Raw genomic sequence first — 14,883 nt, forward strand, 5'->3', positions numbered from 1 at the left:
AGAAGATCGAACTCTTATGTTCTTTTTTCTTCTTGACTTTGTAAACCCAAATGCTGAAGTAAAAGCACTTACAAGGCCACAAACAGTCCACAGGGGATGATGGAAGAATTTCATTGGAACACGCACTGCGCTGGGCTGGCTAACCCTGAGCCGACGGACAGGTTGGAGGTGAAGGCAAGGCTGCATCAAATACTGTATTTTTAACTATGAGTAATCCAGAGGAGAAAGCTGCCGCATTAGCAGTGTTTAAATTATCCAAAAATCAAAAGCCGTTAGAAAGCACCTTTTCTCTCTCCCTTATTTACCTTTAGCTGTACCTTTTGGCTGCACTTCCCGGAGTGCAAAGAATTTGAACTCCAGATATTTCCTTGTACTCTTTGGAGGAAAAAAACATGGAGATTACATACAAAAATATATATTAAGGCAACATTACTGCTTCAAAAGTCAGCAAGAGAAAAAAAATTAACAGAATGCATTTAAGCTGGCAAACATTAGCAAGCTTTTCTAGCGATGTCCGTTTTAAAAGGAGGTGCAAGAGTTTCACAGAGAGTTAAATTTATCTCCCTGAAGACTTGCAGTCCAAGGTCTGTAAGTTTTCAGAATTTAGAAAGTATTTAAATTATTCATAAATCTTGACTGAGACTCAATGCAGACTTAAGATTAAAAAAAAAAAAAGGAAAGAAAAAGAGAAAACAGATCCAACCCAGAAAAACTAATATCTATCCATTTTCAAATATCAACAGCTTCTGCAGTGCAATTTAACATCATAATGTTCCTCTTGTCAAAGTTACAAAGCACACAAGATCTGTAACATGACAGAATTAATGTTAATGTCAGACCTAAACTGCATTTTAACTTCTTCATTTATTGGCTTTTGATAGATCATTCTTTTTATCTTTCATGCAGTATGACAGTGTATGTTTGTACCTTTACTGTATATGAAAATATTATATACAGGAAATAAAAACACCTGTTGTCGGAGTGCTTCAAGGCATTTCTCTTTTTCTTCTGCTTCATGTGCTTCTTGAAGGGCCAGTTCCTTTTTCTCCAGCAATCGTTTTTCTAACAATGCTTGTCTAAACTTTACCCTGCACAACAGTGTACACACAAATGTAAAAAACATTGCCCCAGTTTCATTTTAAATTTCCATTACCGTGTTGCAGTTTAAAAACTAGTCTGATGTTTTCTATATCCACCTAGTAAATAATAAGGTGGTTCATCAAAATATCTGAGAGATTTAATGAATGCTTTTTTATTATTATTATTATTTTTTTTTTACAAGTTGGCTAACCTTTCAGACTTCATTTCTAGAGCCCAGCTTTTCCCTAGCATTATTTATAGCCCTATTACTCTTTTTTTTCCCCATTTTCTTTGCCAAGAAGAAATGTTCTCTGACATCTGTGAATGGCAGCAAAACTCAGTCCTATAACCCTTTCCAATAAAAGAAACAAATCACTCCCAATCTCGTTACTGGAAGAAGCAAGTAAAACCTGAAAATCATATCCTTCCTCAGAAAGAAAAAATAGGGGGGTTGCACAAAATATACTTTCTCCCAAAACTTTACCTACAGCATTATCTTTGCTGGTAAACTTTTTGCAGTATGTTTTTATACCTCCAATATTACTACCATCACTGTATCTCCTACCAATCCTCAGTCCACTGCCAAACTCAGTTTCTTACGAAGCTGTAGGCTGCGCTTCGGTAGGTCACCGTTAGTTCTTACATAGTATTTACCTTTGCCATGCTCTGTATTCAGAGAATTATCCTTCCTCCCTCCTTCAAACTTTAACTTTCCTTTAGAGAAATGGAGGAGGAAGAGCTGCTTCAACTGCAATAAAACTTGGGTACTTTTATTTTACTATTCTCAGAATTGTAGTAAGCTCAAAGGAATATATGACTTGTGCTATAAATTGCAAAAATTGGGACCAAATGTGCAGTTATCTTGGTAGCTATAACAGACCACTGCATCAATAAGCCAGTAACAATTATCAGGACAAGCCTGTCTCCAGAGGGTGGAACAACGCTGCCCAAGGACGCCCAAGAGATGCTTTCAGTTTGTTATTGTTGCTGTTGTGGTTTAGGCAGATGAATGCTTACAACAATAATCTTTAGAGGTAATTTTGTTCCAGGGAGAGAGACTAATTGGCTTTTTATATGAAGAGATTTTATTAAAAAGCAGGAATATTCCTTTTTTCTAAAAAATGACAAATGAAATTTGTATTACATTGAAAGCCTTTCACTCTGCTTGAGCTGACTGCACTATAATATTTCTTCTAAAATAATCCATTGTTATCAAATATGAAATCCAATGCTTCAGGAAATTTTATAAATTACCAAGAAAGAAAACTGAGGGCCACACATCCAGATCTAATCTCAAATGCTTTGTCTCTACTTCAGACATTTTCATACACATAGGAGTGTACAGCATTGCAAAATCCATAATGGAAACATTTTTATGATATTTCCATACCCAGTCTGAATAGCTACAAATGATTTTCAAAGTCACAGGCAGTCAGACAAGGACAGAACAAGCACTGAGCATCTTGAGATAGCATTTGTTACTCGTAAAAAGGAGAAGGATTGTGCTTTCATGACTGTACTTTCCTAAGGAGATCGTCACCTTGTCCATGCTGTAGAGGCCAAGGCCAGTATTAATAAAAATTTTAAATTTCATGCTCAGAAGGCAATGGCAGAGCTATGAAATCTACATTCAGGGAAGGCAGGAAGCCTTGTAAATACATTTCCAGTTGTACAATGTATTTCTAGTTTAGAACATCCTTCCAATTTTTTTATACTTGATTTTAAATGTTTACTTGAGCTTTGATTTTAGTGTCACATCCAAATATAGTTGTTACTTTTTTCACTATACTATGCTTAGTAATATTTTAGCTACTATTTCTTCAAAGTAAACTTAATTTTATAGAAAGCTTAAAATTAAAATGTTTGAACAGTCATATTTGACCTTAAGTACTAAAGTAAGTAATAATTTTAATAAATCACCAGCTGAAAAATGAGCTTAGCTGATTAGTTTCAGTACAGCTCCCTTCTGAAGTATTGTGGGTACACACTTACGTAATTTTTGATAAGCATAATTTCATTCAAAAGCTCCTTTCAGACACTATCTCATAAATATTCAATAGGAAAAGAGGAGCTACCATGTTTATTATGGAAGTTTAGTGGAACTTAAGAAAATAAAGTTATAATATAGACAGCATTTTTGCCTTAGATCACCACTCATCCTGTTCACTGTTGTCAGTTGAGTATATCTCTCATGTAAACAGTAGAAAGCGTTATCCAGAGGTCAGGTTACATCACTGAGGCTAAGATCCGCTTCTGCTTCCATCTGTGATGCACCAAATTGACGCACAATGCTGCTAAGGCACGAGGTAGCTGCGATATAAAGTGCTTTACGCACTAATTCATACTTTTCAGAAGTAGCCGCTGGTTCCCATGACAAACACCGATGGGCCAGATTCTTTGCTAGTTTAAACTGCAAACGAAGCCAGAGAGCTGTGGTTGTGCCTAGGTGCAGCCTAAGCTGGACCTGAGCCCTAAGACGCTCCTCAGCACAGCTTGCACCCGCAGGAGGAGGTTTCTAGCACAAGCTTGAAGCAAAACTTCTGCAAGGACATGACTCCACCAACACCCTGCGACTTGCCCGACTGTCTGAATGGCCAGCTTCTTTTCCATAGTTTTTCCAGATTCTTTCTGCTCTGGTTCCCCCCCAGAGTGGAGTGTGGGGTGGAGCAAGGGGCAGGTGCCAGGGGAGTTCAGGAGATCTCTGCGTCGGGAAGGGGAAAGCCCTGCGGTAGGGATGAGGGCGAAGGCACCCTGCAAGCGCAGCACCTTGTCCTCTGTGCTAGCCCCGGGGGAACGGCTGGAAGGAGAACAAGGTGAGGGAGAGATGCTATTCATATGCCCCTTCACCGCCTACACGTGACAAATAAGAGTGTGGCATGGCAAATAGCCACCGTTATTCTGTTTCTTATGGGCAGCGAGTCAAAATTCTTGCAAATATCTATCTTTTCCCCCCCTACTTTTCCATGCCAGCTCTTTGAATAGAGGGCCAGGACTGGCAGCTGTACAGGTGCTGGGTTAAAATGCTTGCAAATTTTCCCCATTCACTGCTGTACTGAAGAACAGAACTGTGCCGATCTATTCCACATAGGCAGTGAGTGAAAGTAGTTGCACAATTTCATGCCAATTTAATTCTCACCCTGCAACATTAATGCAAAACCTATCGTTTGTTGAGAAGACATTGCTTTAGAATATTCCATGTGTATTCAATCCATTCTACACTTAAAGAACAATATGGAGGACCTGACAAAAATTCACTGCATAAAAAAACTAATGCAAAACAGATACTGTTCTTGGAGCAGAGAAACCAGAGCACAGCTCCTTTCCCCTGTCCCATGTTTCCGAATGCAGGTAGCATTGCTTATCAAGATTGTGCTGAACTCAATACTTTCAGCATCTTTTACCTGATCAAGATGTAAGGGGAACTTACATAAACTTAAGCCCACGGGGTTTAGGCAAGTGCTGGGTGGCCAGCTGCTCAGAAGAGCATAGCTCTGGGCACGCACGCAACATAAAACTGCAGCTACCCAGGAACTTCCAGGCCAAAAAATGAAAAGGCCTGATCAGTTAAATGTCTCCATTGTTAGACAGCTATTAAGGAGAGGAGCTGTAGATCACAAATTTGGACTTAGTTACTTTAAATTCATTTACATCCAGTTTCGGGTGCCTTTAATTCTTTGCTTTGATCTGGTCATAACTGCTTATCTGGTGTCTTGCAGTTACCAAGGGAGACCTGAGTAAACAGAGCACCAGAGTGACTCTGTAATAATGAGGTTTTTTATAAACCTGATTGCTTGATTTTATCTTCAATTTAGAAGCAATTCAGGATAACAAGAGACCATTTTTTACTATCTTATTGGATCTATCCCAGTTTCTACGTATTCTCCAGGCCATATCCTGTTCTTGGAACAGTCAGCTCCTGCATCCAAAAATCTTTTCCATCCCCCCAAAAGCCTGAAAATGTTTCAGATCAGAACAGTGATACTGGCCTGTCCTCATCTTTTATGCTCAGCTTAGCAAAGACTCCAAAATGATTTGTGTGCTGTAACAGGTTAAGCACGCAAGAATGCAGTTCGTTTCTGTAGGACTGCAGTTCTGCACTGTGAAATCACTATGCCGGTGTGTCTACCTAAGTTCAGTGCAATACATTTTCTAAAATGCCACATACTGTACTTGTGGCACTACAGTACCTAATAACAGTAACATCTTTCTGCCCTTCTTTGATTAACGTTTGTGAAGGCTTTGAAGAAGAAAAGCACTAAGTAATTTCAAAGAATTATTAATCTCCACAAACAGCAAGCATTTTTCTTTATACTGTTTTATTTTCTACAGTATGCCAATTCTGTGAAACGTAATGCTAAGCACTTACCGACTTTTGATTCATAATAGCCTGGAGGTGTGAGTATTCCTTACTGCATTCCTGAGTAAACTGTGCCACTTCCTTATACTTTATTCTATAACATTCATTACCATGAGAAAAGAACATTCCCCAAATGAATGGCACAGTGCAATACACAGGTTTTAAAAAAGTAATTTTTCCTGATCAGTTCTGCTTAAGGTTCATTTATGTATGTGTGTGTGCTTCTTCTGCTATGGAAGCTTGCTCATAAATCCAAGGAGCAGATCTTGTCATTTTTGTGGCTCTCTTCCACCACGTTTCCAGTGGAATCCGCCTGTGTTGTGAGCACATATGGCCCAAGTAAGATCATCCCATTTTTAGTGATATTTTAGTAGCATACAGCCACCTTACATTTTTTTTCTATTCCTGCTATGGGCGGGAGTGGCATGGGCTAACCTGGGGAAGCTAGGACAACCATCAGTCGCTGGCTGCTCTCCTCAACTCTTAGAAGATGGTGTAACAGAAGAGCAGCTTTTGGCAGCTCTGAAGGCTCATCTTCAACTAATGTGAAACTGTGGGAAGTGTGGATCCTGGTCACGAAGGACTTCAAGAGAAAGTAGTTCAGTAGTATGCGTTACCTAGCTTTTGTATGGGCCTACACATGGAAGGACTGCATTTTGTTTCTTTATATTTTAATTAAATGTACAATGTTAAGACACAATCAAACTGATCAGAATCATAAGGCTAAGGAGATACATGCCTTTGATGACAGTTTGGATTCTTATTAAAACGAACATTATTTCAGTACAGCTTTTACGGAAAACCTATAAAGCACGTGACTACAAATCAACATTTTGAATAACGATAATGTATTTTCACAGGTACAAGCCTCACATCTACCTTTTCAAAATGTTCTGCAAACCTAAAATAATGCTTAAAAACACTTGTAAATTATTTGATTTGCATTTTCACATAGCCAGTAACATATGGAATTCAAAATTTTCAGGTATGGGTGCTAAATAAGGGGTACCAAACAGATTTAAGAACCTATTCTGATTCACTGTGAGTATTGAGTCTCTGCAGATTTCATTAGCTTAAACGCATATTTAAGTGCAAGTTAATAATAAATATGGATTTAAGTTTTAACTATACAGAGCTCTGATTAAACTCCTCTGCTACTGCGGGGAAAATTCCATATTCCAAAACATCTTTTTTTTTTTTTTTGGTCTTTGAATGGCCACTACATAAGGAAAGATCAATGAGTGCAAAACGAGAACCCCTCTAAGGCTCTTAAGAGTTGCATCCACTCAGCAGCAGCAGTAGGTCTAGCGGCTTAAAGTACAAGTTCCCTGAATCCCACCGGAGTAGTGCCTTACCTGGCATACGCCTTCGGCAACTGAAATTTTAAAACAGAAGTAAAGAGGCCAATAACTACATGCATCAACATTAAAGTCGCTAGAGTTTCATCGCAGTTTTTCATATGTTTGCAAGGTGATGGCCTTGTTTCAACAAATCATCAGGCTAAGGAGATGCATGCCTTTGATGACAGTTTGGATTTACTGTGATAAATTTATCTTTTAAGCAGAACTAATGACTGACTACAAAGATTACTAAATGAAAGGGAACTTAAGAACAGATCAATGAAGGTAATTTGCCCTGAGGCTTCAATATAGTTAATGACAAAGGCTTTCTAGGACAAAAAATGAGTTGCTGAAAATTTTTTTTAAAAAATCAAAATTAAAAAAAAAACTCAAAACTTTAGCTCCAGTTTAAATAAAAAATGAAAGATAAAGAAACCTACTTCAATGGAAGAGTCCACTGGATAAAAATGGAATAAAACAGAAGAATTAGAAAGATGAATTCTAAGATTACTTACATATAAAAGGAAACAGAGAAAAAAATAAATGGGATGACATCAATCAGAGTCTCAACTGACAAGATTAAATGCCCTATTTACAAAGGTAAAGCAACCATATCTAACAGCTCTAAAGAAGTCTGAGAGTAGCTAAAGCTTATCAGAACAACATTCTGTCTGGTGTATGAAGACATTTCCTAATTAAAACTCTGTTTTGGTCTCTTCTGCACAAGCTGCTGCTTTGTTTCAACTATAGTTCCCCTCAGTAATGGTTATTAAACGTAATTATACTGGCTATTTAGATAGAGCTTAAACCAAAAGCAATGAATGGTAGTATTCCAAGATTCATATCATTCACAATATTTTAGAATCTTGATTTTTCAAGAAAATATCTTTACTCAATATCAATATTCAGAGTATTTGAAAAGCACTTGAAACCTAAACGACAACTTAATTATTGCTGAAAAACAAACAGATCTTGCTCTTTCAACTTCAGGTTTGAAGAGATGAACTGAGCTAAAATCATTGCAGGTATGTTTAAGGAAAGCCATACATATATTTATAATATAAGGACACAGACATTTAAGTTTTAGCTGTCAGCAAGGTATCATAACAAAATAAAATCCAAATAGTGTTTCCCACAGAATGTTTAAGACAAGTTTAGTCTTTTAATGCTAATGGTACTTTACCCCTATTTTGATTACATTTTGGGCCATGCAATTTGGTGGGTCCCTCTATGCTAAAACAGTAAATCTCTGATTTGACTTTATAGGGAGAGCAACTATAACCAGTCTACACACACAGTTGTTGTTCTGCTCCTCTATGTGACAGAGGAATATATAAAATTATTCCTCTATGAAGTAAAGTGTTTCTTCAGCAGGTCATTAAAGGCCATACCCTGCAATGAAGACTTGGCAAGGATTCAAATGGGAATAGTTTGAAGTCCTAAATGACATCAGATGAGTCAACAGCATCTACAGCATCAAATTAATGCATTACAATACACATTTGCATTTTGATTTCACACTTTGAAACATATTGGTTCTAAAGGATAAGGAAATCATCATCAAGATGTTCTCATTGGCATTTGTTAAAATTCTAAAATAATGTTGCTTGACAAAAAAACAGAAACACTACTAAAACACTTTTTCTGGTGTAGTATAGTATCATATACGATAACAACAATCATGAGGAGTCATAAAGCAAATAAGATGCAATAACAGTTACCAAGACTAAGGTCTGAATACTCAATAGTTTGAATGTCTCAAAATTTGGAGGTATAATTTAAGATCCTCTAAAAGAGTATTCGATATCTTTGAGACTGTAAGTGCTCAATGAGCTCCTCTCACCTCTTTCTCAAACAAATCAAACCTGACTACAAATAATTTTGCTAAAAGGGAAGGTCTTATTACCCAACTAGAATAAAAACACCATGAAGAGAGTTGGTTTTAGTGTGTGCACCTTACTATGATTGCAACAGTTTATGGTTTACATAGGTCTAACACTTTGATTGATACGATTTAATTCAAACGGACAAATAAATTGTTCCAGGATACAATTGTGACGCAACCTGTGCATACAGACTGGGGTAATTGCCAAACAGGAAGAAAAAAAAAATTATCTCAATTCATTCTGATTTGGAAGGTTGGGAGATCAGAACAAATTAAATTACCAAAAGCTCCTACTGATGCTAATAGTTATTCACATTTAATTTCTTTTACCTTTCTCTGTCTTTAATTGCTTGTTCAGCCAATAATTTTCTTAATTCTTCCAGACGCTGTATATATTTCTCTTCCTGTTCTTGCCGCTTGAGCTGTTTTTCAGCCCAGTATTTTTTCACCTAGAGTTTGAACAAATACAGTAAACAAAATAATAATCATTCATAAGCTAAGGTAGCGAGACCAAACAAAGTAAGAAAAGTATTAAGTTATGGAAAGTCCAAAGTTTATCTTTTTATAATAATATTTATATTTGAGAACAGTGTGTGCTAACAGAAAATTTAATAGGAGCAGAATAAGAGGGCGTGGAACCCCGAAAACAGAAATAGTAACATCAGGCCATGGACGCTTGAACTTTCCCATTTTCAGCTCTGAAACCACCTTCGTTTGCTCCCACCAAAACCTTCAACTATGTTGTTCAAGTGAATGTCCCTTGAGTCAAAATGTCCTAGTTTAGCTCCAACAGCTGGATTCATGCCAGCGCAGCTTATTTTGGCTGAAATGGGGTATTGATGTGGAACTCACTGAGTACAAGAAAAAATATATGGTGGCCCTTGTGTAAGTATGCAGCTTTTCCAAAACCATGGGAAAAAGAAAGGCCACAGCAAGGGCATAAAATCTGAGCAGGGAAGCTTATCTGAAAACAGGAACTTCTATTGATACAAAAAGAGGAATCAGGATTTAAAGTAAATATTGGTCAACTGAAACTTGAAATTTTCATTGGCATAAATTCCATGGGATTCAATTCCTAAAACCAGAGCTGTTCTTCAAAGATAAACAGGCAGAATTGGTAGTAAACTTATTATTCCCACTTTTCCATCACATAAATTACAAATGCTACCTTAAAAACAAAAATTGTGGCAGTGATATACTTCCAAGATTTGCATGGTGACTTGAGCTAACCTCACAAGCCACCAGCCAGTTCTGAAGGCTAAGAAAGCAGTTTTTAGACACAGGAACAAGAACCACCTTGTCATCTTTGAAGTGCTGACTTCAGAAATTTTTTACACAACTTTCAAGAGCATCCAAATTCCACTGAAATTCAGTAATATGACTCCAATGCTGCATTCCTAAGCTAGTGTTAGGTGAACCGGTTCAGGTACTGGTGGCAGTTCTGGAGCCAGACAACACGGGTGTTGCAGAGAACTCAGGAGGCTGTCTGGTCCACGAAGCATGATAAGCAACCTTTCCAGTCAATAAGACAGCCCCAAAATGGGAAGGTATTAACTTCGCTTCTGAGAAAACAATACTAGCGATTTTCACTGAGTCCCAACTGCCACGGCTGGATTGTTAGCAGTACTGCTCCTAATGAGCATAAAAGTAGGTATAATGTACTGTACTTATACTATGATTACAGTGTCAGCACTGGCTGTAGGATAGACACGCTGGCCCTTTCTTTTCAGCTACATTTACAAAAAGACGTTGTTCATCATCTTCACAGAAATAAGGCTTTCTCACTTTAGACACCTGGTAGGGGAAGAGAAAAAGCTGTGCTGCTTAGAGAGCGAAAGGTAGGTATGTCTTCCCATAAATCACTTTCTATAATCCAACAACAACGCAGCAAAATTTCCTAATGATGTTACAGGCAAAGGAGTGATGATGGCTGACGTCAAGCAAAGCTTTCAGATACAAGTAATTGTAGGTGGTGTTAAAGCTGATGACTGCTAGAAGCAACTTTCACAAAGGCTAAGAAAACATCCTTTATGGAGCAGAAACCACAGAAAGCCATCAATGGCACAGCTGAACAAACTATTGCAACTGCAATTCCAGTGCCATGGACTGAGATGGCATCTCCATCCTCATTCCTCGTTATACACCCCTTCCTGTGACACATCGGCTCAGGACATGGCAGCAATCAAACAGCAAATCAAATGCGTCGGGTGTCAGGATTTATTACAAAAGAAATAGAAAACAAAACAGAGAACATAATTACAGCAGCATGTGCGGTTCTGATCCCTTCCTCTCAAAAAAGAACCTTTTCATATGGAAAAAGAAAAGAGAATGACCAAAGGTTCATTCTGTTCATACTAGTTTTCATATAGGGAATGATGGAATAGGATGGGTCTTTCCAGATGAAAAAGAGATAATTTGTGGGGTATATGATAAGAAGCCTACAAATTCATAAAGAGCACGAAGAGGCTGGATAGGGATCGATTCTCTCTCTTCCAGTATGAGAACCAGGAGGCTTCAAATTAAGCTGCTAAGAGCCAGACTCAGAACAAACAAGACGAGACAGTTCTTCATGCAATGGGCTGAACACCGTGTGAATGGATACAGGAGCTTCATATGTGTTTGAGGAAAGACCGGACAACTACTTGAAGAGAGAGCTATTGAGGAGGGCTTACTAAATAAACAAGCCACATCAGCATCAGGAGATATAGTTGGAGACTAGGAAAGTAACCAGGGAGAGACAGAGGAAGAATTACAAATGTTTGCCGCACAATTATGGCCACTGCCAGGAGAGGGAACATGGGCTGGGCGGCCGCTCTCGCCACCTGCACGGCAGGCAGGAAGGGCTGCACACACACCTCAGCTCCTAGCGCAGAACTCAGTGTCGGCACTAACTTGGTCATATGCCTAGGTGAAAACTATTTACTTTTTGTAGTATTAATCTAAGATAATCCTTCGATCGGTTCAGCTATATCACAAAGCTACACCATGAAAAGAGTCTTTATGAAGATTGTCATGAGACTGCTATATTTATCACTGAAGTTGGAGACAAACTCTTTATAGCCAAAAGAAAGAGAAGAAAGAGGCTGATTGCTTTGTTTTTTACGGTAAGGTAGGTAAAGAGCAATAATTTTTGTGGTACAAAAAGATAATGGGGAAAAAGCTTCTTTCCTTGCAGGACACCTAGGCAAAGTCAGAGCTAAGTCCACTTATGGCTGACTTTATCCAGTCTACTTCATCCAACAAGACAGATTCTTGTTTCTAGTAGAATTTCACACAGCATTTTATAGCTAATGAGTATCAGTTATCTTACTACAAAAAAATGCATTCCTTTAAAGCAAACAAGCTCAAGCTGCAAATCTTATACAGGTCGACTCTGCTGCAGTATCCTGCTAATGACAGGCAAACTGACAGCAGACAGAGAAATAGGCTGCTTTTCAGGGAAATGAAGGTGACCCTTACAACAGAACTTGGCTTTGAGTCAGGCACTGGCTAGATCTGAGCCTGCGTGCGGCCAGGAAGAGATACACCCTGGCAGGGTGGTGGGAAGAATAGCTATTTCCTGCTTGATTTCTATGAGTTGGCCTGAAGATCCTCTTTGCGAGGTCCATGTGGGATCTTCCAGCAGGTTAACCCCTGCGCATTCGTAGGAAATAACAAGAGTTTAAGAAATCTGCCCCAGAGAGTTAGGCTTTGACAAGTAACAGGTTACATGAATTGTACTTATATATAATCATGCAATAAAATGAATTTAAAGAACAGTGCAACACAGGATATGGCAAATCCACATGCTACAGTGGTACGAAATATATGCAAAAGATAATCATTAATACAAAATAAAAAACAAATGTAAAAGAAGAGGTGAAGATATATAAAATCAAGAGTAAGACTTTTGCAAAGAAACACTAATAAACAAATTATATGTTAGAAAAAAACCCTTTAATTTACCTAATTTCCACAACTAAGTTTCAAGAAAGGTAGATGGAAACCTCTGTATGCATGTAGATGTAAGGACAGAGGAATGCATTCAAGGTGCTACACTTGTTTTTACTGTCTTAACAATATAAAACAATTCAACCTATTAAGGTGATTAGATATGATCATAATACTGTACCTCAGTCTACAAAAGGTAACAATTATGCTTACTGGCAACACAACGCTCGAGCCATTTCTTGTATCCTTTTTGCCTATGGAAAGCCCCAACACACCTCCGTATTATGCCTCCAGCATTTCTTGACTTCAGCTGAAACGGCAGCCAGAATACCAGCCTCTTTAAATGATCTACTTTGTACAAGCAAACTTTTAACTGTCGTGATTCAGGATAAAACAGGTCTGTCAAGCAGCATTTATATTTCAGAATTCCCAATTTAAAAGCCAATCATCATTTTATTTAGGCCATTTTTTACATATGAAGAGCATGAAAACAACAACTATAACCATGTTAATGTTTAATAATGGCATTCAAAGTAAGTGGAATACTTATGTTTATGAAATAAAATTCTCTCTTTTCCAATTATTCTCTTTTCTCTATTCCATACTTTATTTCTCATAAAATCTAATTAGGGGCCATAGGTTATTTCTGAAATTCAACAGGAAAACATCAGAGGTCATGTCATCTAATAGAGTATACGTAGCAATTGTTTTTAAGATTCAATGTCATTTTACCCATACTAATGTTTGGAACTATTTGATACAACCTGCCCATGCTATAACCTAGGTAGAGAGGGGACATTTATTTTACATCAATCTCAGATTTTATTTTTTTTTGCTGCCACAGAACATTCACCAGAAAAACAGACACAGTATAAAGTTAGTAGCCCTTTTTAAGGATCTAAGATCTAATGTATAATAATAATGTATAAATGCAATATATGACTAGCGACCTCAGACGGCTGCTATTCTACCTGCGCGTAGGCAGAGGACTGTTCTATACAGCCATTATATATAGGTCATAGAAGAGGCGGGAAGTTTGCAAAACCAAAATATTTGCACATGAAACGAACACTGCTGGTGGCTGGGTCAGCACAGCCTCACCAAGCTGCTTCCCTCCCTCCTGGCTTTATAGCCACCTGCCACTATATACACAGCATAAGTAAAGACAAATTAGCAGAGCAAACTGTAATGAAAGAAAAAGGCAGCACAAAAGCTTTTCATAACCTAAGAAACAAACCATCATTAAACATGGGCTGCACCTCTCTCTGCACCTGTATTTCCAGTGATGGTGAAGAAATGACAAAAGCTCACAATCAAACTCTCCAGCTGAGACAACTTACCTAATCAATCAAATACCAGACAAAATTGCATCACATCACACTCTGAAAACTCTTACACGAATGCACATGGTGCACTGACAAGTTTTGTAGTAACTTGGGCCTTCAGCTTACTTTATAACCTTAAATCCAGCATCTAAGAGCAATAACGACACATCATCCAAAAACAAATATCAGAAAATAAACTAAAATAAACTAAAGGATAAATAAAACAAATTAAAAGTATAAAGCCTTGAATTACTTGGTCTGACCTCATAGCTGAACCTGCTGTGAGCAGGATGTTGGACTACAGACCTCATGAGGCCCACTCCACTCTGAATTTTTCTGATTCCTATGGAAAGCAATAGTATTCTGCATATCTTGAAGGAAAGAATAACATCTCTCTAAACTGAGTTTTTTACACAGCAAAATTACAACTAATTGTCATTTAGAGTATTTTGAAAGAAGGACTGTGTTCTGCAAAGAACCTATATTTGATATTTAAGATAAACTGCAGAGGAGGAATAAAACCAGGTGACCACTGGAAATGAGTAAAGTCTTCAGGTAAAGGAGAAAACTGGATACATCCAGTATGTGAATGTAGTCACAACCAAGAACAACAAGCTCACAAATCAAATAAAATCAATTTGGAATTAGGCTGCTTTTCAAATGTTGGCTCTGGAGACTTGCAGCAATGAGAAATAACGAGCAGACAACAGCTTCTATCTGGAGACAAAAAGTCTTCAGCATCTTTACTTTCAATCTCGCACTTCGTTGCAGAATTGTTGATCTAACTAAATTCTAATGGTTATGCAAAATTACCATCTGGAATACAATATGCAGCAAGGGCTTCTGCCCTCGACATGTTTGACATGACAAAAAGACATGTTTCTTTGGACAAAGCAACGAAAGGATATTTGAACACTATAAAAATCGATATGGAAATTCCAAGTAATGTAGGATTTTATTTCCATT

The 14,883-nt window shown here is 37.8% G+C and overlaps 1 protein-coding gene across 15 annotated transcripts in view; it reads right to left on the bottom strand.

Moving 5' to 3' along the window:
* Positions 1–14,883, bottom strand: part of CCDC148 (coiled-coil domain containing 148) — an 83,557-nt gene that overhangs the window by 6,176 nt on the left and 62,498 nt on the right. For 7 of the 15 annotated variants that reach the window (XM_067299464.1, XM_067299465.1, XM_013945163.2 and 4 more), the window contains 2 exons: positions 8,993–9,111; positions 971–1,088 (listed from right to left, as the gene is read on the bottom strand). In XM_067299464.1, the coding sequence (XP_067155565.1) occupies positions 971–1,088; positions 8,993–9,111 (237 nt within the window). Of the gene's footprint in view, positions 1–72; positions 587–970; positions 1,089–6,131; positions 8,246–8,992; positions 9,112–14,883 lie in introns of those variants that run through there. The other 8 variants (XR_010884619.1, XR_010884618.1, XR_010884620.1 and 5 more) reach the window with 8 other exon arrangements.

Source organism: Apteryx mantelli, chromosome 6 (genome assembly GCF_036417845.1).
Source record: "Apteryx mantelli isolate bAptMan1 chromosome 6, bAptMan1.hap1, whole genome shotgun sequence".
Classification (NCBI taxonomy): Eukaryota; Metazoa; Chordata; class Aves; order Apterygiformes; family Apterygidae; genus Apteryx; species Apteryx mantelli.